This window comes from Gloeophyllum trabeum (assembly GCF_000344685.1).
Source record: "Gloeophyllum trabeum ATCC 11539 unplaced genomic scaffold GLOTRscaffold_00024, whole genome shotgun sequence".
NCBI classification, from domain to species: Eukaryota; Fungi; Basidiomycota; class Agaricomycetes; order Gloeophyllales; family Gloeophyllaceae; genus Gloeophyllum; species Gloeophyllum trabeum.
Window position 1 is genome coordinate 1 of NW_006920433.1, and position 20,983 is coordinate 20,983.

Genomic DNA, 20,983 nt, shown 5'->3' on the forward strand with positions numbered 1-20,983 from the left:
AAGCGAGCCTTCTGAAGCAGTGAACAGCGTCGCTTTATAGGTAGACGCCTCCGTGAGGCGTACACTTTTGCCGTCCTCAAGAGTGCAGCTTGGGCAGGTATGATATGGGGCATATAGATCGCGATATCCTTTGCACTAAATCAACATGCAGTCATGACATTAATGCATTGATTACGTACCTAGCCCATGCTGCAGGCCGTGCATATGGAAGGCTTATATGTCACCCTCAGTCGCCAGGATATCCGAGCTTTCCCAAACGACCTCGGCTAGAGCTTCCCAGCATCGAGCCACATCCATGAATTCCAGGTTCATGGCAAGGCATAGGAATCTGTGGACATGGTCAGGCAGGACTAACGGGGGAATATCTATTTGCTTTTGTCCTAGTTGAATCGCGCCACGGCATAGTTTGGCAAGGCGGATGAAGCGCTGAATGCTCTCGACCTCAAGCCGGTGATACAACTCAGGATGATGCCCAAGCAGAGTAACAAGCGCGGCAAGGCCTGAGCCCATGCTGAACGTACTTGTGTGAGTGGCACACGATTTGCACAGTGCTGCTGCCGATTCAGAAGGGAAGCCAGCAGCGGCTGTAAGGCGCTCAGTGGCTTACTCATTGTAGCACCGGGGTGCCTGCGCAAAAATAATAGGCCAAGCAACACCGGTAATCGAAACAAAGCATGGCAGCTCAGATCACCATAAGACACACAAACCACTAGACTACCAGATACACAGGGCATAAGTACCACAATTGTATGGAAGTGGCTTGATGCATTGATCCTTACGCTGCTGGTCAGTGCGGTCAGCACTGACACACCAGTTTTTGGCACAAACTTTGCCGTGATATGTCAGAATATATGCTGCAATATCGGCTTTAATGATAGGAGTAGTCAGGGATCATTACGGACGGCGCAGAAGGTAGTCTTCGGGCGCATTGGTAGCGTCGGGACCGTGTGGGTAGCGTTGGGACCGTGGGGGTAGCGTCGGGACCGTGGGAGCTGCTGAAACGGAATAAGACTGTCCGCGGATTGTCCGCGTACAGTCCGTTTACCGAGATCTGGCATTTTCCCTCACCTGTCCGGACACTGTCCGCGGTCTGTCCAAGTACTGTCCGCGTACTGTCCGTTCCCAGTAACTTAGACGTCCTCGCTGCAAGAGTTGAAGTCCATTGTGATATATAGACCGACAGGTTCCCACGACAAGGGGCCCGAGGCCGAAGTAAGCTTCAGCGCTTCAGCCAACATTACAGTCGTTTGCATATGAAACCGAAAATCGGGTTTCCGTGAGTATTGTTTGTTCGAGCCAAATATACCCATATGCAGTAATGCGAGATGGCTTCTTGTGACTGTGTGACTCTGTAGACTGCAGCACGAAATGCAATCCTCCCTACAAAGTTGAGGACGCAGATTATGTAAGCGAGTCGCGCAGCGGCTCGCAAAGTGGACGCGGAGCCATTGCAGCGGATGCACCCAGACGGCCGCCCGACTATCATATTATCTCAGCATTGAATATTTCCAGCATCTCGCTAGTGCAGCGGTTAGTGTGATGGGTTACTTCAGATGTGGTGATTTGAGCTCGAGGTTCAATCCCGGCCACAGACAATATTTTAGACTTGTGATGATGTATGCCTTTCTAGTTGTCTTCACTCTGTAATGCAACTTGGAAATTTTATTGTGTTCTGTCTCAATGCAGTCATTCCATGGCGCCGATAGATGACATTGTGGCACTTTGAGTCCAGATAAGGGCCAATCTATACACAAAGCCTTTACTTGGTATTATACTTTGGGGTTCAGTTTGAAAAAATCAAAACTACATGTGTACTGATATACACAACCATTAAACTTCTCGTGATCATGGGAGGTGGTTTTACCGGTGTACAACTAAGGACTTGCAGTGAGTACACAACCTCCTCACCGCCTTAGGACTCCCATTCCGAAGCGAGTCGCCCCGACTTCAGACGAAGTACCCTCGCGACGCTGCGGGGTTACCGCCCAGTGCCTCGACCTTCCATTTATAGCGACTCGCATCCTTAACTTTGTAGGGAGGATTGCACTTTCTGACTGCAGCCCGCCCTCAGGCTGACAAACTGCATGTGCTGTGTAGTCTGTTGTAGACTCGATCTCGTAGCTCATCAAGGTAGATAGCAGGCTCTCCCTCAATAACTGATCGCACGAAGTTCATATCCTGCATGTCCAGAGTGCGCGGCCGGCCTCGAGGTCTAGCATTCGGGTTGATGACTGTGCCGTATTCCGTGTAGAGTCGGAGAACTTCGAAGACTGTGCTTATGCTGCATCCCGCAAGCTCAGAAATCACTCGGAGTGTCTTGTTTTGCTCATGGCACCAGACAATGATACGTTCACGTAGTTGTCGAGTGAGGTGAACCATGGTACCAGCCAGTCGATACTTCAAGTTCGAGACATCAATGAATGCTATCTGACAGTCACGCAGTCACAAGAAGCCATCTCGCATTACTGCATATGGGTATATTTGGCTCGAACAAACAATGCTCACGGAAACCCGATTTTCGGTTTCATATGCAAACGACTGTATGTCTTAATGTCAGAAACCATACACAGGGTACAATACCCATATTGAGCCACCGAGAAAGTGTGAAAGGAACCGGACAAAGGTCAAATTTTGTTCATAGTGTTGCCTTGCAAAACAAATGAAAGTTCAATGAACAGTGCTGAACAAAGATCATATCCTGTGTCACAATCAAATTTTTGCGCACTCAAAAGTAGTATTATTCTAATTCATTTCACTGACTGTGCAATGGACAATCATGAAAGAAGTTTGACCTTTGACTGATTATTTTCAAAGTTTTGTGCATGCTCAATATGGCTGATGTACCCAGTGATAGATTCAGGTGCAAGACACATTCAAAAAAACAAGCCCTGATAGAAAGATAAAACAGGTCGCCTTTATGCTGACGCGCAATTTACCGCCACAAACGCGTCCGTGGGAAACTCTTGACGCGTTGCAGCGGTCAGTGCGCGGCCACGCCTGCTATTTACTTGAAATCTGCCACGGTCTGCTCGCTGTGTCTGTATTGTTATATCGATAGCTATAACGGAAGAAGGGGACTACCGTAAAGGCGTTCCCGAACCGGTCAGAACAATGACGATCTCAATATCCGCGAAAACCGGTCAGCTCTCGATTCTGCCTACTGAGCTGATGCTTGCCACTTTATGCGAGCTTGATTACAGAAGCTTGATATGTATGAGAAGGGTAAGAATAAGTGTTTGCTCTGTCAATTTTGCATTCCGTAGAATGGATTTCCAGGTCTCGAAATTCTTCATGGACCTCATCGACACATCCCCACTTCTGACGTACATGATTGAACTTGCCAAACACGGAATGGAGAATGGCCCTTCTACGCGTATCAGCATCCCCGCGCGTCTCCAGCGTCTGCGGACACACGCGGAGGCGTGGAAGACCTTGAACTTCGAATCCGTGGAAGAGCTCAGCATGTCTGCGATGGATGACTGGGAGCTAACGGACGGAGTACTCGCTCGTGGGTATGGGCCGCATATGTTGCAGTTCAACGAGCTCCCAGGGCATAGTAGGGGCATCCCTGCGGCGGCGTGGGTCCTGAGGTTTGAGTTCCCCGTTCGGAACTTCAGGATGGATCCCTCGCAGGACCTTCTCATACTGATCGAGTTTCCGGAAAGGTGCGTGAACTGCTGCATCTTGCTTTTGCGAGCCTCTAGGCCCACGCGTGGTTGTGCAGTAACGGTGCTGCACCACCGGCACCCTGCAAGATCCACATTCGGACGCTGTCGGAGGGTACCCCCCATCCGCTGGCTCGGAATCCCGAAATTGTAATCCTGCTCCAGTATTATTACAGCGAGGATTGTATCTCCCACTTGCTCATATGCGGGGACAAGTTCGGATACATGTCCGAATACGAACGGCCCGAGGAAGAGCCCGGCGACGACATTGACCTTTTCGCGTACAACTGGCGAACCTCCGAGTCACTGCTGGTCCGTACGAATCCGCGCTCTCTCCTCATTCCACGGCACATACTGAATTCGCCCGTTGGATTCTGCATAGCATATGTACGCCGTCAACCAGCCCCTCGAGACATTCGCGTTCTTGTCCGACCAGTACATCCTCCTCGTCGTGGCCGAAGGGTCTCGCCCCCGGTTGGAAGTGTACGACCTCTCCACCACATCTTCTGCGCGCACAGAATGGACCGGGCAGGACTACCTCTGCGCGTTCACCTACGCGCCCATAAGCACCAACGACTCCATCAACATCGCCATCCAGTCCGCGCCCTCCCCCTCCTGGTCCTCCTCGCCCTCGCCCTCCTCCGGCAGCAACGTCCCCTTCCACTCCGCGCGGTCCACGCGCGTGCTCGCGGTATCGTACGAGTACATGAACCCCAGCCCGCAGGCGCCGCCGCAGGAGGAGTGCCACGGCGTCGTCAACCTCGTCCCATACGTGCACCTGCTCGACATGCTCCCGACGCGCGCGGAGGGCGCGGGCACGACGTGGCTGTGGGACGCGTGGGGCGCGGCGCGCACGTTCGTGCTCGCGGAGATGACGCCGGACATGTGGAGCGCGTGCGTGCACGGGAGCAGGTACGTGCACCTCGCGGTGGTGAGCGGGCAGGACAGGGTCGTCGCGGAGATTCTGGATTTTCGCGCCATGGCTGCTGCGGCGCGCTCGTTTCGAATATCACCATCACCATCGAGCGAGGACGTTCCACACGCCCGGCCGGATGATGGCTGGATGTACGCGGCTTATGGGGTTACGGTGTCGACGACGAAGGAGGATGATAATGATCGGTGCGTGATGATAAGTGAGGATAGCTTGGTGATAATGGAAGTGAGTCTTGTCTTGTTCTACGTGGCGACCAAGTACGTACTGAAAAGTGACTGCATAGGAAAAAGAGGATGGGGGGAGGACGTTCAGGGTTTGCAGTCTTTGATCCGTGCGGCCACATGGAATTGTATACATCAGTTAACCAAGTCTCGTCCACTGCCTAAACCTGACGATTGGAGCGTACGGCTTGACAAGGGCATTATTGACACCACTCCGATCCAAGACTCGCCTAAACGTCCTCGTCGCGCTCTATGGTCCTTGACCAGACAAATCAATAAAGTACGTCAAAATACCTGACGAATTCATCTCCGCGAGGCCCTGACTACGACATACGGCAGGTATACTTCTGCCTTACCCAACGGACCATAGACATCTATCCAACAGAGGCAGAAGCATGTCACTTCTTGATGATGATCAGACCCACATGCGGGATTCCCGTTGCCATTTGGTGGAGACGACTTCATCGAGGGGATTACCACGGCCAGTTCTGAGATTGCCATGGGGTGGCCAAGGCATGAACTCGTTCAATAATGGTACTGTTAAATTAGCAGCGTCTACGAGAGTCCGTCCGATTACATGTCGCTCTCCGAAACCCAATATCCCGAGGCACGTATCGTAAAAGTCCCAAGCTCGTATAATCAATCCATAAACGTCACCGCGCGTCACTATAAGACAGCCAGCGCGCCGCTCAGCAGCGAGATCGCGAGCACGGTCGCGACGGCGCCCATCTGCATCACTGACCCCTGCACGACGGCCCACGCCTGGACGCCGTTCGCCGAGGGCGGGAACGTCGTGGAAAACGCGTTGGTGGGATTGGGCCCGCCGACGATGCTGACGGTCGGCGCGGAGGCGGCGGGCTGCAGGCTGCTCGAAACGGATGAACCGGAGGCGACGACGGAGAATTTGTCGGAGACGGTGTACATGACGCCGTGCGTCGAGTTGAGGAAGAGGAGGAAGTAGTCGTCGGCGGCGGGGACGTCTTGCAGGAAGATGTTCAGGGAGGAGCTGTCTGCGGGGACTGGAGGGGGGATGCGTGTTAGTACGTGAGACATGATGTCTCGCAGAGGTGAAGGGGATTGGGAGAGCTCTCACCATCTTTCGCGGCATAAAGTAAACCGTCCTGGCTCAACCTCGCTAGCTCTACATCGAAAGAGGTGATCCCGTCTAGCAGTCCCTTCTTCCATGTAACGGGATTTGCTTGGCCGTTTACCCACTGCGTCCCGTTCGAAGGCGCCGTGATTTCAAAGTAAGCTGGCATACAGACTCGGGATTAATCTCTTCGAATACGCAGGTGAATACTGACAAGCATGGACGGCAAATGGGAGCAGCAGCCAAGCAGACAGCAAGCTTAGCAATGTTGCAGGAATCGGCGAGGGACGCATGCTGCCGGCTTTTGCGGGGTATACGGAAAACGAAGGACGGAATATGTTCTGGAAGACAGGAGACCCGATTAACAGCAGAATAAGAGGCAGCGGGGGAGGGGACGTCGGATCCGTTAGAAAAGAGAGGCTAGGTCGACTAGGGGACGCTCTAAGACGGTCAAGTCCGCCGTGTCGTTCGGATCCTTCGTCGGCAGGCTGTTTGCTCGTGTTTGGAAAGTGGCGGTGGCGTCCGAGCCCTCGCAAAGATTTGTGGCACTCGCACTGGCAGGCGAGTCCACTGCACATCGAAGGCGGCATCCCCTGGGTCTGAGAGTAGGCATCGAAATCTCGAAAGGAGTATATTCTATTGCTTTTCAATATTTAGGCTAACTCGGATATGCGTTACGGGGAGAAAACAATCAGGGATCGCGCAGAACAATATGCTCAATTATTCAAAGTTTTGGTATTATATGCATGTACTTCTATCAAACTCTCGTGTTGCACCAGTCTGCGGACAAGAACCAGCCAGGTAAGAGAAAACAATAGGGTTTTACGACATTTTCAGTGTACGTTGCCATGTATCGCCTCGGCAGTGGCTTTCCAAAACCGTTCGGGATCGTCCCAATGGACCTATACGCCTATCAGTACCGCTGAAAGCAGCCAGCTAGTGCATACGTCACTCACAAAATGATTGGCCTCCTTGATCTCCTGGAACGCAATCGGGCGCACCTTCTTTCCCTGGGCGAGCTGCTCCTTATACTGCCTCTCCGTCTCGATAAACCCATACGCGCAGAACCAATTCGTCCGCGTGCAATACTGGTGCACGACCTTCGTCCGCGGCAAAATCGTCCGCGCCATCTCCTCGTCGAACAACGCTCGCTGCGCCTGCTGTCGCAGCACGTTCTTCATATTAAAAATCATCGGCGCCTCCGTGCGCGCCGCCGCGAGCCCGTCATAGTTCTTTGCCATCTCCTTAGGCGTGAAGTGCCCTGCGCTCGCGTCCTTGCCGCGCTTCGAGAAGTCCATCCCCCGGACGGTGCGTGAGCCGAGGTCGGGGTGGTCGTAGTACCCCGAGACCCAGTACTGGAAGTTGTCGAAGATCTCCTGCGGGGTCTTGAACGCCGGGTCCGTGAATGGGCTGTACACGTCCGGCGGCTGGTCATGCCCGAACGTCAGGAATGGCGGGTCTGCACGTTGGCGTGAGTAAGCTGGATGCAGACGGGGCGATGTCGTTCTCGGATTGAACGCACCGTAGAGGATCAAGAGCCGGACGTACGGCTCCAGCTTCGCGTACGTCTCCTTCGGGACGACCTCCGGGTGCGCGAAGAGCGCGAGCGGCGTCGCGTTGCCCAGCGACCAGCCCATCAGCGCCAGCCCGCCCGTCTTCCCATCCGCGCTGGCAGGCGGGGGGTGCTGGGTGTCGACGAACCACACGAGGAAGTTCGCGACGTCGAGCGCGATGCGCTCCAGCGCGGTCTTGCGCGCCGCGTTCAGGTCGTCGAGCTCCGCGTCGGTGTACTTGGACGACCCGGCGTAGTCGCGCCGGTTCAGGATGACGAGGCGCACGTTGTCCTTCGCCCCGAGCGGGAGGAGCTTGTGGAAGGTATCTGTGGGGGCGAATTAGTAGGAGGAGGAGACAGACGGGCAGTATGCTGCGCACCTCCCGTGAAGGCTGAGCCATGGTAGATGACCAGGGTAGTGTAATCGCTCGATCCTGGCACGGGTCCGCTGTCTGTGTAGAAGAACTGAGTTCCCTTGGAGTCAATTGTAGCAGTGGGCATTTTGTGAGGCAATATTGGGGTGCCTCAGGCTGCTAGGCATTCTGGATTTTATCTTGCACATTTCCGCGACCGGAGGCGAGGGGGCCGCTCTTAGTCCATTCGGTAGGCCCCTTCGTAGGGTGTTGCTATGTCGCCGGACGCCACTAGCACTGGGGTCGATAGGCAAGGGAGTTCTGGCGCGATGTACGGAAGTATATCGCATCCCGTGCCTGGCATTATGGGCCCCGCACGTCGGGCAGATCGGTTCCATTCCAGAACCGCCAAAGTACCATCACCTTCGGAATCAGAAATGAAACGGACGATCGGGCACCCTCAATTTATAAGAACCCTTCGAAGTATAAAGGATCTTGATCCATCCATGTACATACCGGTACCGGCAGAGGCAGTATGTTGAGCAGGACTGTCAATGAGCAGGCTAACAAGGGCAATCCGACGCAAACGGACGGGTGCAAAGACAAATCTACACGTTGTATACAGTACACCCGCGCGGTCTGCGAAAGGCAACCCGAGCAAACTTGGCAAGCGAAGGCCGCACCACCATCACGCAAGGCCCGCCTGGACTTGCTGCTTGAACCGCTCGACAACAGGCACCATCCCGCCCTCGTCCACCGCAAACCCCAGCGACAGCGCGTACGCGTTATCGAACCGCGCCGGCCAGCTGCTCACGATCCGCCGGTTCGTCGCGTCGTCCTGGAACCTCACCCGCGCCACCGCCTCCTTGCCCCCGACCTGCTCGAGTGCCGCGAGCTCCTCGCGCACCGTCGCGGTGAACCCCGGCACGCACACCACGCGCGTGTGCGGCGCGAAGGCGGCGGCGGGGACGTGCTTCGCGATGATGAAGTTCTTGACAGTGGTTTCGGGGCTCGCGACCCATACTGCGAGGTCGAGCTCCGGGGAGGAGAGCGAGTTGCCGATGGGGCATGTGGTCTCGATACCTTTCAGCGGCTCACGGATGATAGCTGCAGGTAAGTCGTTTGATTAGTGGGGTACAACAGAAGAACGAGGGGAGAGGGAGAGAATGGAAGGGACGATGCTTGCCAGATAGGAATGAAGAGGTCGCTGCTGAAGGAGCACCGGGGCGGACGACAATGGTGGGTAGCCGGATAATGCGACCGTCGACGAAACCTCTCCTCGTGTACTCGTTAATCAGGATTTCAGAGAGGAGCTTACCCGCTCCATACGAGCCTTGGGGCGTCGCAATCGTGTCGGGTTTGATTACTTCAGGCTGGCGAGGCGCTATTAGACCAGGACTGCAATACAAGAAAGTACGGGTACTCGCCAGAGGCCCGCCATATACGGCCAGGGAAGATGTAAATATGAACTTTAGTGGGCGTCCGATGTCAGAACCAAATCGACGAGCCGCGTTCAGTACCAATCGGACCGAATCCACATTGACCTAGATCGCTTCAGTGAAACGCATCCACGACAAAAAAATATTCACTCACCTTCAGCCCAAAGTCGAAGTTGTCCTCCGCCCCGCGGGACATGATACCATGAAGGCAGTACACCGTGTCGGGGATTCCATGGGATGTCTGGAAGATGCCGTCAACTTGGCTTGGATCCGTCAAGTCGGCCTTGATGGTTATCGCGTTCGCGCCTGCGGGTGCCTTGGGCTCTACAATGTCAACGAGCACAAGCTGCACATCTGGAGTCTTTGGATCATCCAAGAGGGCGTTCACAAGCTATGGATGTTGTGATTAGTACACGAAGTCTGACGTGACGGGCGATACCCACCAAGCTCCCCAACCAACCCCCAGCACCGGTCACCAGCACTACGTTCCGTTCAGTCATGACCGTCTACTTAAGTCAACACGATGCTCCTGTGCCATGGTTTTCGGTCGGTCCGTAAGCTTGATCATGGGACGGAGAAGGTTTGGAGGATGTTGTATTTAGCGTATCGGGACCCCGTGATCCTGACTTATCCGTTTGTCCGCGAAATAATGATTGTTAGCTACAGACTCACATTCCACGTAAGAGTATCATGACTTCCTGACAAGTTCGAAAGCAAACCTACCTCGTCATAATATGATAAGAGGGACCGCTGGCCTGCCGTCGAAATTTCACGCTGCACTTGAGGCAGCTCCAGCCGACTCTGAGCAGCCAGAAGGAGCCCCAAGTTTCAGCGTGAGCATCTTCACTTCTCTTCAACGGATATGATCACTACGACCTCGCGCCGTACTGTACTGAGGCATTGGATACAGATGAGTTCGAGCTCGAGCTGACAACCCGATAGCAGCGGGCGCCGGGCGGGCCGTAGCATCCGGGATTTTCTTTGCTCACCGGAGTTCCTCCGCCATATCTCCGCTGTCCTTTCGAATCCGCCAACAATGATAGGGATCGACACTCAAAGTAGGACCTAGCCTCGGGTTTTGCATTGCGTGGATGATCTCGAACTGCCACTCAACCTTGCCTGCGCGTACTGCGATTTTCTGTGAGTCATGACGTCTGTGCAGTGCTGCGATATGGCGCTATCTGCTCACATAGGGGAGGTGCGTACGCGTACACCGCGGGGCGTGTGTCTGCAAACAGATATTAATAGGGTCCATATAGATGGAGGAGTGGGAGATACCCAACGTTCCCTTTGATAGTGCAGCACGGCCTGGATAATATGGGCCACCACGAGGGACGGTCTGCGCCGCTGGACACGAAGGGCTCGACTGGCGTTTTGCCTGTTTATTCTGGCCACGCTCCTTCGAACGCCAGGCTCTCATGGAGCAAGGGGTCTCTCAAGTTTATCGCGGCCCTGACTCTGCTGTTCCTGTTCCCCCGCCAGTTTGCGAGCACTTACTCTAGATGGAACCGGTTTGGCTCTGTGTCTACGACCGGCTTTGCAGTGGACTGGAAGTCCTGCGGCGACAACTTCGAATGCGCGAATATATCTCTTCCCCTGGACTATCACAATGAAAGCGATCCGCGGAGGGTGAGCATTGCCGTGACCAAGTATCTGGCGACGAATACGAGTCACAGGTGAGGTCGCATTCACTCTTACGAGAGCCCTTTACTGAACTCTATTAGGGAGGGTGCAGTGTTCATTAACCCTGGAGGTCCGGGTAAGCAGTATTTTCACGCGTCACTCGTTCCGCTCTGTATGGCCTTCGATCCCAGGTGGCTCCGGGACTAACATGGCGTTCACCAGAGGGCCAACGATGTCCGATGTCCTTCAAGGTACGCACCGTCCTTCTTGGCTACTGCCCACTCCCACCTAACTATGTGCCCCGCGCAAAGGACGCTACGACATCATCGGCTTCGACCCACGAGGGATTAATCTCACGCGCCCGTATGTCTCCTGTTTCGAGTCCAAGCTGGACGAGGACGTGTTTGCCTCAGCGGTGCACACCTTCCACCTCAACCTCCCGGTGAATGTGACCGAGAGCGTGCGGGCGGATTTGGAGGGGCAGGTGGCAGAGGCCGCGGCGGCTATGGAGGCGTTGAGTAAGCATTGCGCGGAGAGAGTCGGGGATGCGATGGCGTATATGGGTGCGTATTTCTCAAGTGCGGAGCCGACGGTTATCTGGAACGCTTCACAGGCACCGAGTTCGTCGTGAGGGATATCGACGCCATGTCGAGGATTATCGAGGGAGAGGATAAGCGTGTCAACTGTCAGTCAACTTATCTCCTTAGGGCAGTCCGAGTATACCTGATGCTGCGGTGTCCTTCCGTGCATAGACTGGGGCTTTTCGTACGGGACCATCCTCGGGCAATACCTGATCAAGATCCTCCCTCCCTCTCGTCTGGGAAAGATCATGATCGACGGTGTAGTCAACCCTGAAGTCTGGGTTGGCTATTCACCACGGTCCTTCGAAGGTACGTACCTAATTCTTTGTCCTATATTTTGATCAGCAAACACCTATTGCCTTGAAGGTTACTTCAACGATATCGACAACGTGCTCTACTCCTTCGCAGAGTCGTGTGTCTCCTCCGGGTCAGCATGCGCGCTCTCCGCTATGTCGCCTTCGGAGATCGTATCGAAACTCGACGAAACGATCGAGTCGCTGTATTACAATCCCCAGCCGATTACCGACCTCCCTGCACCTGCCGTAGCCACCGCCAGGAACATCCGCCAGCTGGTCTTCTCCGCCATGTACAGGATCAAGGATTGGCCTGATCTAGCTGTGCACCTTGATAACGCGTTCAAGGGGAACTACTCGGGCGTGGTGAACGCCAGCATGGTGCATATCGACCCGGAGGGCGCGAGCAAGCTCGACTATTCGTCGTACTCGGGGAATACAATCAGGGTACGTCCTCATCTCCCCGTCGTCGAGAGCAACACTGATTTCCGGTTAGTGCACGGATGCGAAACCCTACCCGTCCTCGAAGGACTTCCCGAGTAACTCCGACATCGCCGAGTATGTGGTGGAGTCGATGAAGACGTACTCGGGACGGATGGGGGATATGTTCTTCCCCTGGTCGTTCTGCCACCTTTGGGAGGGCATCTACCCGCGGCGCAGCCGATATGAGGGAACTTTTGAGATGGAGGACGGGACGCTGGATACGCCTATTCTGGTGCTCTCGTAAGTCGCTTCGCCTTGTATCCCATTTACAACGTGGACCGACTGCTTTGCGAATGTAGGAATACTTACGACCCGGTGACGCCCCTTTCAAACGCTATTCTCGCAAAGGAACGCCTAGGAGACAACGCGAGGCTGATTCAGCAGGTGGATGGGTGGGGGCACTGCACCATTGCCCAGAAGTCATACTGCACTGGGGAAATTATCAGCAGGTACATGCTCGATGGCGAGGTGCCCAAGGAGAACCATACTCTGTGCAATGTGGTGGAGAAACCGTTCGTGCCGGCAGAGGAAGCGCCGGGAGACGATGGAGAGAAGGCCTGGGCCAGGCTTGTTGATGAGTGGCAATTCGAATAATGTTGTATTCCGTAACCTGCAGGCTGATAGACAATAGTTCTCGAAGAATAATGCCCCTAGTGCATTCATGGACCGGAGTGCTCGTATAAGGTTGCGTCGATTTCAATTTTCGGACGAATTCCTCCCCCATCTTCCTTGTCATTCCAGGTTTGATATGCTGGGAGGCATTTCGCGACTGAATGGAACGGTCGGGTGCGTTTCGAACTCGCCAGTCGTCTATTCCACAGCGATGTCTTCCCCAATGGATCCGCACTGTGTGGCGGCGCACATAGTTCCCGCGCTGTTTGCGGGTCATCCCGGTCCATACGGCTAGTTCTCGTTCTCGGTTCTGTTTCGTGTTCAGGACGACGCATCGTGGTTCTTATATTACTCACACCCCTTCCCCCGAATTATGCAGGATTTTGGTGATCCGTCGAGGATTGTGACTCTTCCCGGCCTTTTATTAAGATGGCGTGCCCATGAGATGGGTTCTCTTTCTTTCCGCCGCCACCGTCATAATGTAAGGTACAGCAGTCAATCACGATTCAGCGATAAGCTCTTTTCATCCCCACCCGCAGGGAGAATCTACATCTCCGCGCTAGCTATACGCGCTGCGGTCGGGCCCTCGGGGCATACGAGACTTCAATGTCAACCTGAGTTTGATGAGTACGCCTAAGCAACGCCGTACATATAAATCAAGCTGCAGTAAGTGTACATGGACAACAGTGAATACTGGAGACAAAAAAGGAAGTTGGGCACTAGAGTTTCTGACGTAGCACGGGTGGATGGTACCAGGACTACAGATATGATCGGTGCCCGTACCGGAGCTCGCAAGCATCTGAGTTGTCGCTATCTGCATTCTCAGCGTTCGCCCCTCCCATTCTAGTCCTCGTCCTCTTCGTCCTCGCCCTCTTCGTCCTCATCATCATCATCATCTTCGTTCTCTTCCTCTTCCTCCGCCTCCCCATCCTCTGAATCCTTAGCATCTAAACCCCAAGGGTCCGAGTCCTCAGCACCCGACTCGTCGCCTCCTGGATCGTCTGAAACCTCGGTATGCAAATCTCCTTCAGACACCTCGTCTCCATCTTCTTCACTTTCGTCTTCATCGCCATCTTCTTCAGACCTAACATCCCTGCCTGTATAGCTCGAACCTTCATCGCCGCCCCAACCAGCTAAGCTTGGGCCTTCCAAATCGTCGGGACATTTTTAATCTCCGCCGGCGGACGCAAAGTGAGCATCCCGACTATATCCTGCAGCCGTGCTATATCCTGACTCGACAAGCCCACGACACCACGGATGTCGAGGTGCATTATCCGCGAGACGCTGCCGGATCGTTCCCTCGCTTCTAAGGCAATGGATAGCTTCTGGACGAAGGCTGTGTCGTAGTGCTCCGGTCCGCTCTCCTCCAAAGTCAGGTATTGCAGCGCCGGAAATATGACACCGGGCCTGGCAGGCCCAGCGTCTCCCGACCCCAAGTCGCTGGAAACCGCGGTGTGAGTGACCTCGTCCATCACTAAAGCGTCGACGAAAGCCTCGTCAACACCAGTAACCCATAGCCTAGTGACCTGTGCTAGGTGTCCCAGTCGACGCCTCCAATCGTCGGATGACATTCGGGTTCCCACCTCGAGGAACTCGAGATTGGCCGTGGTCAGAGAACGAAACAAGATGTCTTTTCCTTCTTCGTACTCTGCAGGAGTTTCAACTTTGTGCTTGTCCATGCACAGGGAAATAGATATCTTGGGAGTGTTGCCGGTCAGTCCACCATCCACCCATGGCACATACTCCTGATATCTGGAAATGGAATCAACAGAGTACCAACCATCATTGACTGAGCTTTGCTTCCATGTCTCGGCAACAGTAAGTTTTCTCTGGCATTGTGAAGCCAAGGAGGCCTGAATTAGGTTGACAATAGATCGCAGGGCAGTGGAAATAGGGACATCTCCTGTGATTATCTTTGTACCCCAAGTGAACCAATATGAACATCTGAAGTGGTCAATCACAATGTTAATTTCTGCTGCTTGTGGAACATGGAGGCTTGCAATAAGTCCAGAGCAAACAAGGAGTTCATCCTGTATAACAAGGCTTTGAAGGTGAGGCATAGTCATCTTTGTTGTTTGGTCTGATGCCAGATACCAGAAGTCTTCATCCCCATGTGAAGAGGTGGCATTGATGAGTGTCAGATGTTGTAGCTGGGGAAGGCAGTGAAGGGTAAACAACAAAAGAGGAATGTCACTTGTGAATCCAGTGATTGACAAAGATGTGACTGAGGGCTTGATAAACCTTTCATATGACTTGATGCAGAGAAAACGCACAGCAAGGTGCTTCAGATTTGGCAGCTCAAGGTTTGCTATCCACTTGGTAGAAGTCCCAAAGTCACATGCACCCCATTTTGAGAGAGTGACAGAATTTATTGCTACCACCTCCTGCTTCCGGAGCTTCCAGGAATTCCTTGATGCATCATCATGATCATCATCTTGCAACTCGATGTTCACATGGAGCTCCTGGATTAGCTGGAGCTTCTTCATAGCAAGCCGAAATTCTTTGGTTGGGCCATTGCAAGCCTGTGGCCAGGGTTGAAGAGATGTATAGACAATTGAGGAGCCTTGGATCCTCTTTTGCATGTCAGTGGAGGGTAGAGAGCCATCCAGTCTGATGTATGCAGAGAGGACTGGTGTCTTGAGCACAAGATCCCGCCAGGCAGTGCAGACTTCACTGAGTTCGACTGTAGATGTTGGTTCCGAACATTCAGATGTGGTGATGTAAGGAGAAACATCATCTTCCAAAACAAGCACAAGAATCCTCACCAGGAGCTCTGTCGGGAGTCGCCCCACGGGCACGAGACTGTTTCGACTATGTTTTAGTCTGCCCCGCTCGACTTTGAGTTTCCTGATTTGATCCTGCAGCCTTTTTACTTCCTGGCCGCGGCGAAGGATGCCGAGGTCTGTCTCTTCGAGTCTTCTCTTCGCCTCTTGATCAAGCCGCAGATTTACCTGCCGGAACAATGCCTCGGCCCTAAAAACGAGGATATATCATGAGACTGCAGAGGCGATGGACCACGTCCCCTTGGAGGACATCCCTTACCGCTCTTCCATTTGCTTATACTCCCGTTCTGAGTCCATTTCAACAAAATTCCCTTCTAACTTGTGTTGGTGTTAGATGCCATGAGTAAAAATGATGCATGATCGCACCAAGTGTCCTGCCATAAGCTCAAGGAAGACGTTTGATTTTTGCCACTTGCAATCACTCCACTCGGAGAGTCGTCAGTTCGGCGCAACGCTGCAAACGCGAGGCGCGTTATTTTGTGCTGTTTGGTCCATGTGGCTCTGAGCGCTCTACATGCGGATGGATGCCTTACGAGGCCGCCACCTTTCAGCGATGCCTGAATGTTCAAGGAGATACCTGGCTCACGCCCATCTGACCTCTGTGTGGGTTAATTGACTGTGTCCAAGGTACATGTACATCCTCGGACGCTCGCGATCGGTTGCCGAGTGATTTGGAGGGAGCTGAGGGCTGTTGAAACAGTTGGAAGGGCTACGTATATACGTATACACCGACTCTTGTAGGGACTTTGAGGCCACGATCGCGACAATGACGAGGCCACCATTGGCACCAATCTGCTGCGATAAGCAAGGCAGCTGCAACCTTAGTCTAGTGGCGGTGTTCTTCATCAACATCAGAGCATGTGAGTCCACTCCCACTTCCAGACTGTACCCCGATGTGTCCGTACATGAGCACACTCCATCATTAGCTGATATAGCCTCGGCGATGGACCGCCGTTAGCTTAGCGCCGTATGTACTGATCCTTTCTCATGATTGCGGAACTGAGAGAGCAAATCGTTATGCCAGTCCTACTTAGCTCCACCTCCTTTCAAACCTCATCTCCCGCCGTGCGGCACAAGGCCGCCTCTTAATTTCCTCTCCTTTCCTCTTCACTCACTGTGTAATCACTGCTGAGGCCGATGAGTCTCTCTCTGCAGCGGGTACGTTCAAGAGCGGATTGCTGCGCTGGCTTTCCTGACGACCGATGTGGTTAGGGTAATATTCTCTGGCTATGGGTAAGGCGCATGATAGTAGTAGTGCTGTGATAAGAGGCTGACAAGTGAGGTGCAGCTTCAGAGCGTGTTGTATGGTGAGCATGTCGTGCCTTATCCTCGTCCTAGTGCCGTACCGAAATCTGATATCCGTGCAGGCATGTACACAATAATCTTCGCAGGATGTGTGTACATCCTACAGTCACGAAAGCTCTTCAGCGGCTCCAAGGAGTACAAGCTGATGCTCGTCGTCGTGTCCCTCTTCATATGTGCCACGGCCGAGGCAGTGATCTATTTCGCGTACACGTTTATACTCAGTGATGTTCAATCGGATATGCCCTATCCCGGAGAGACGGAGAAGCAGCTCCACGAGAAGAACACAGACAACCTTCTCGCTTGCATACTAGCTCCAATCGTTGCTACCAATACGTGCGTCGTTATCACCCTTTTCGGTGTTTCTGTTTAGCATGATTGTGAATAGGGTAATCGCAGACGGTCTCCTAGTGAGTGTAACAGCATGGGACTCTGTAGAGTCTGCTACTCACAATGGCGTATTACGAGTAGATATGGCGCTCTTTCGTGGTATGGGAAAGACGAAAGAGCGTCATAATAGTCCCCAGCTTCCTTCTTCTTGCTGGAGCAGGTATGGCACCCTCGCCGGTCCTCCTCGCCTATTCTCATTGATCATCGACAACCCTAACAGCGTGCGGATACGCACTGACATACTTCGCGGCAGAAGCCTATCTGGTCAGGCTTCACCTGCCCTTGTCCGTGACGACACCTCCCGAGGGGTGGATCCATGCCGGAAAGTGGTCGATGATCATGCGGACGGTCTTCTTTTCCACGTCTCTCGCTACGAATGTCTTCGTAACCGCGCTGATAGGTTCGTGGCCTTATCTCCGCCTGCCTTTTCCGTCCCACTGACTTTGTCCGTACCCTGCCAGCCGGACGTATATGGTGGCTGAATAATGGGCTGGGGGACGTGCTCGGGCACAAGCATGTCAAGCCCTACGGCCGTATAGTCACAGTCTTGTGAGTCCCTGTTCTCATACCTCCTGCTGCACGCTAAGCTTGACTGCACGCCAGAATTGAATCGGGCGCGATCAACTCGGCGTGCTTGCTCCTGGGCTTGATCATGGACGGCCCGTTCAATACTCATATAATTCAAGGGGTAGAAAACCATTTATTGCTGACCCTGAAGGGCACCTTCTCACCGTCATTTGCCGCTCAGGCGTCAGGCTCCGAATTCCAAGTGGCAACATTCGTAGTATTTCCCAGTACCATCGCCGTACGTCCATCCAGGCCCGCTCTTCACCAATACTGACCTTCTGCGACCCGCAGAACATATTCCCCACGCTCCTCGTCGTCCTCGTCGCGCTCGGGAAGACGACGCAGCCGACCACCGTGGCAATGGCGACCCGAGAGGGCGCCGTCGACACGCGCGTGACGCTGCCGACGATATTGTTCGCGCACACGGGCATGGATTCTACGCAGAGCACCGATTCGTGCGAGATGGTGGCGAGGCGCGTGGAGTTCAATGCGCAAAAGCAGAATAGACCTATGGAGAGACGGAACTCCGCGCTTTCAACGGCATGATGATTATAAGCATGACGAGAATCAGGATTAGATGTTGATCTCTGGATTGTAAGTTCTTCGTGTTCGGATGGGAGTATCCTACTAAAGGCTCATGCGTTGTCTAGAATTTGTTATATTGATGTATAAGGCAAGCAGATGCCTTCCAACGGACTCTAATAGGTCGTACGTATGTGGAGTATACTAGTGCAGAGGCCAGCGTTGCCGAACAGGAGGGATTTACTCACCCTATCCAGCGACTTCCCTCTGACCCATGTCTCCGTTACATCGAAACATCACTAACCCCAAACACATGAAGCGCTGTAGTCGTCTGTCTTCTCGCGGACATCCGAGAGTATGAGGGGTCAGATTGCAGAACTGACATTTTCGCGGCAGACTTGTAGTATTGTTGCGCGTACTGCACCCGACCGGCGACTACGATCTGGAGGACAAGGTTAGGGCTTAGAAGGTATCCGGACCGGGACCGCGTTCTAACTTGAGCATGAGACCCATCGTCATCGTGCACTCTGACTAACCACGACCCGCATACAAATCGGCCTTGAATGTCACCGCTACGTTATCAATTCATTGCAGGCTGAGCCTCCGCCGCATGAGAGTAACCGCCTTGCGTACCAACAGCTGTTGAAATGCCATTCGAAGGTAACCGGACGCTCGACATCCTCTACAAGGCACAGCGCGGGGGATACGGAATCCTTTCACAAGCATGGTAGGCGGCATTCTATTCGATAGCCAAGTTACTTATCGGGATTGAACTCCCAGCTACGATACCAACTCCGTGGTGGCTCTCATCCGCGCCGCCGAGCGCTGCAGGAGCCCCGCCATGGTGATGATCTTCCCCGTCACGCTGATGTACGGCAAGGGTCCTTTCCTCCAGTTCTGTGTCACCGCGTAAGTGTTACCCATTATCTTCTATACTCTTGAGGGTCTGGTCAGCGTAAATATGCACGACTCTGATGTCTTCCAGAGCACGAGATGCCTCAGTGCCCATCGCAGTGCACCTAGACCACGCGACTGATCCGGAACACTTGGAGCTCGCCCTGGGGCTCGCAGAGCAGGGAATCAAGTTTGACAGCATCATGGTTGACGCTAGTCACGCAGAGGTAACTTCCGCAGGTTGTCGCAGACGTTTTTCTGCTGCAGCTAATTCGTGCCATGCCAGACGGACGAGGAGAACATTGCCATCGCACGTCCGTACGTCGAGCGCGCTGCGAAGCTGGGGATTCCGGTAGAGGTGGAGCTCGGCCGCCTGGAGGGCGGCGAGGCGGGCCTGAGGATGATATCCGACGCAAAGCTCACGAATCCTCAGAAGGCGAAGGAATTCATAGAGGGGTACATGTTTCCAGTTTTTTGTCTTGAGCCTGAGGCTGATGCTCAAGCTCGATCAGCACTGGTGCGACCATCCTCGCACCGAGTATCGGCAACCTGCACGGAAAGTATATCAATCCTCCCAATTTCAGGCAAGACATGTACGTGCACTACTCCCGATGGCGCTCATCACGAAGTCTGATATTTTTGTTTCGGCGAATGATCAGTCTACAGGACTTACGGGACACCTTCCAAGGCGCTGTTCCCATTTGTCTCCATGGAACGGACGAGCTCCCGGATGCTCTCTTTCGCGAATGCATCCGGAACGGCGTGAGCAAGGTAAGATCTGCCTGAAGTGATATCTCCCACCTAAGCTTGACAAGCACAATGCATTCGTAGATAAATCTGAACAGCTGGGCGAGAGATCCGTACGCCAAAGCGCTCGGCGAAGCACTCTTGACTAAGCCGTTTCCCGACGCGGTCGAGGAAGCTACTGAGGTGTTTGCCGCGGTCTGCGAGAGATTCTACATTCTGTTTGGATCGGCAGGGAAGGCGTGACTGAGTGCTGCTCGACGGGCTTTAGCACCCAGGGGAAGCGACTTCCTAGTCTACGCCATGCCGTGAAGAGTGGAGACTGTGCCGTCTGAGATGCGAAAGATGGGTTTACGGAACCAGGATTATCCAACATCTCGAGTAGTCATCTAGACTGATCTAGTGTACGTCGATGAAGTGGCCGTGGGGTCATCGGAATACAGCGCGATAGGCTAAACTCGTACGAAGGGACATAGTCGGCAGTGGTTCGAGTAAGCACATCGGAAGAGGCTAGCAAGAACAAGAGTGCCTGATACGTGATGAATCGCGAAATATGTGCATAGTCAGCGATCAAGCTATACCCAGTGGTCGTTGCTCGCGAGTCGCCGACACTAGTTGCATGTTCCCCGCAGCCGGGTCAATATTGCTCGCCGGGGCTTGCAAACTTTCTTAGCCAGGAGAGTGAACGAGAAGCACAAGGAGCGCAGACCGGTCACCCGCGAGTCGGCTTCGGACAAGTCGCCGGCAGACGCTGTACGCGTATTCATGCCACAACAGTGTCATAACCTTGGCAACTGCTCGATAGACCGTCAGGTCTATCCCTCCCCACTCCAAGGAAAACGACGTACATGCGTTCCGTTTCTATTTGTAGGTTACTCCGGCAACCCGCGCGTTATAGGCGTAGAAAAACGTCCGCAAGGCGCAGCCAACGCCCA

General features: G+C 53.8%; 9 protein-coding genes across 9 annotated transcripts; 4 read left to right on the top strand and 5 right to left on the bottom strand.

Annotated features, from left to right (window-relative positions):
* Positions 1-2,067: 2,067 nt before the first annotated feature.
* Positions 2,068-2,379, bottom strand: GLOTRDRAFT_50789 (uncharacterized protein; the record flags this gene model as incomplete). The annotated part of the gene is made up of 1 exon (XM_007873053.1): positions 2,068-2,379. One exon carries the CDS (start codon positions 2,377-2,379, stop codon positions 2,068-2,070), a length of 312 nt encoding a protein of 103 aa, XP_007871244.1.
* Positions 2,380-3,264: 885 nt separating this feature from the next.
* Positions 3,265-5,008, top strand: GLOTRDRAFT_141571 (uncharacterized protein; the record flags this gene model as incomplete). Its single annotated transcript, XM_007873054.1, has 4 exons — positions 3,265-3,665; positions 3,725-3,977; positions 4,048-4,824; positions 4,883-5,008. 4 exons carry the CDS (start codon positions 3,265-3,267, stop codon positions 4,925-4,927), a joined length of 1,476 nt encoding a protein of 491 aa, XP_007871245.1. The 3' UTR covers positions 4,928-5,008.
* A 478-nt stretch (positions 5,009-5,486) lies between these two features.
* On the bottom strand, positions 5,487-6,203 carry GLOTRDRAFT_108667 (uncharacterized protein; the record flags this gene model as incomplete). Its single annotated transcript, XM_007873055.1, has 3 exons — positions 5,487-5,839; positions 5,914-6,072; positions 6,125-6,203. The coding sequence occupies 3 exons, from the start codon at positions 6,201-6,203 to the stop codon at positions 5,487-5,489; spliced, it is 591 nt and encodes a 196-aa protein (XP_007871246.1).
* Positions 6,204-6,568: 365 nt separating this feature from the next.
* GLOTRDRAFT_141573 (alpha/beta-hydrolase) lies at positions 6,569-8,030 on the bottom strand. Its single transcript, XM_007873056.1, has 4 exons — positions 7,843-8,030; positions 7,433-7,789; positions 6,867-7,369; positions 6,569-6,812 (listed from the first exon to the last, which is right to left on the bottom strand). The coding sequence occupies exons 1-4, from the start codon at positions 7,961-7,963 to the stop codon at positions 6,744-6,746; spliced, it is 1,050 nt and encodes a 349-aa protein (XP_007871247.1). The 5' UTR covers positions 7,964-8,030; the 3' UTR covers positions 6,569-6,743.
* Positions 8,031-8,439: 409 nt separating this feature from the next.
* Positions 8,440-9,871, bottom strand: GLOTRDRAFT_123619 (NAD P-binding protein). Its single transcript, XM_007873057.1, has 5 exons — positions 9,698-9,871; positions 9,409-9,645; positions 9,243-9,359; positions 9,002-9,188; positions 8,440-8,922 (listed from the first exon to the last, which is right to left on the bottom strand). The coding sequence occupies exons 1-5, from the start codon at positions 9,752-9,754 to the stop codon at positions 8,504-8,506; spliced, it is 1,017 nt and encodes a 338-aa protein (XP_007871248.1). The 5' UTR covers positions 9,755-9,871; the 3' UTR covers positions 8,440-8,503.
* Positions 9,872-10,351: 480 nt separating this feature from the next.
* Positions 10,352-12,890, top strand: GLOTRDRAFT_123620 (uncharacterized protein). Its single transcript, XM_007873058.1, has 10 exons — positions 10,352-10,452; positions 10,514-10,930; positions 10,979-11,013; positions 11,069-11,128; positions 11,189-11,440; positions 11,491-11,562; positions 11,630-11,767; positions 11,825-12,198; positions 12,248-12,474; positions 12,534-12,890. Exons 2-10 carry the CDS (start codon positions 10,572-10,574, stop codon positions 12,826-12,828), a joined length of 1,812 nt encoding a protein of 603 aa, XP_007871249.1. The 5' UTR covers positions 10,352-10,452; positions 10,514-10,571; the 3' UTR covers positions 12,829-12,890.
* A 799-nt stretch (positions 12,891-13,689) lies between these two features.
* GLOTRDRAFT_97117 (uncharacterized protein) lies at positions 13,690-15,926 on the bottom strand (the record flags this gene model as incomplete). Its single annotated transcript, XM_007873059.1, has 5 exons — positions 13,690-13,991; positions 14,033-14,699; positions 15,120-15,368; positions 15,612-15,819; positions 15,889-15,926. 5 exons carry the CDS (start codon positions 15,924-15,926, stop codon positions 13,690-13,692), a joined length of 1,464 nt encoding a protein of 487 aa, XP_007871250.1.
* A 536-nt stretch (positions 15,927-16,462) lies between these two features.
* Positions 16,463-18,434, top strand: GLOTRDRAFT_141576 (uncharacterized protein; the record flags this gene model as incomplete). The annotated part of the gene is made up of 11 exons (XM_007873060.1): positions 16,463-16,596; positions 16,654-16,787; positions 16,842-16,862; positions 16,918-16,936; positions 16,997-17,267; positions 17,320-17,341; positions 17,403-17,481; positions 17,542-17,721; positions 17,783-17,870; positions 17,925-18,126; positions 18,180-18,434. The coding sequence occupies exons 2-11, from the start codon at positions 16,767-16,769 to the stop codon at positions 18,432-18,434; spliced, it is 1,158 nt and encodes a 385-aa protein (XP_007871251.1). The 5' UTR covers positions 16,463-16,596; positions 16,654-16,766.
* Positions 18,435-19,057: 623 nt separating this feature from the next.
* Positions 19,058-20,294, top strand: GLOTRDRAFT_82465 (aldolase; the record flags this gene model as incomplete). The annotated part of the gene is made up of 7 exons (XM_007873061.1): positions 19,058-19,137; positions 19,191-19,319; positions 19,396-19,531; positions 19,591-19,760; positions 19,817-19,897; positions 19,964-20,075; positions 20,136-20,294. 7 exons carry the CDS (start codon positions 19,058-19,060, stop codon positions 20,292-20,294), a joined length of 867 nt encoding a protein of 288 aa, XP_007871252.1.
* Between the last annotated feature and the right edge of the window lie 689 nt (positions 20,295-20,983).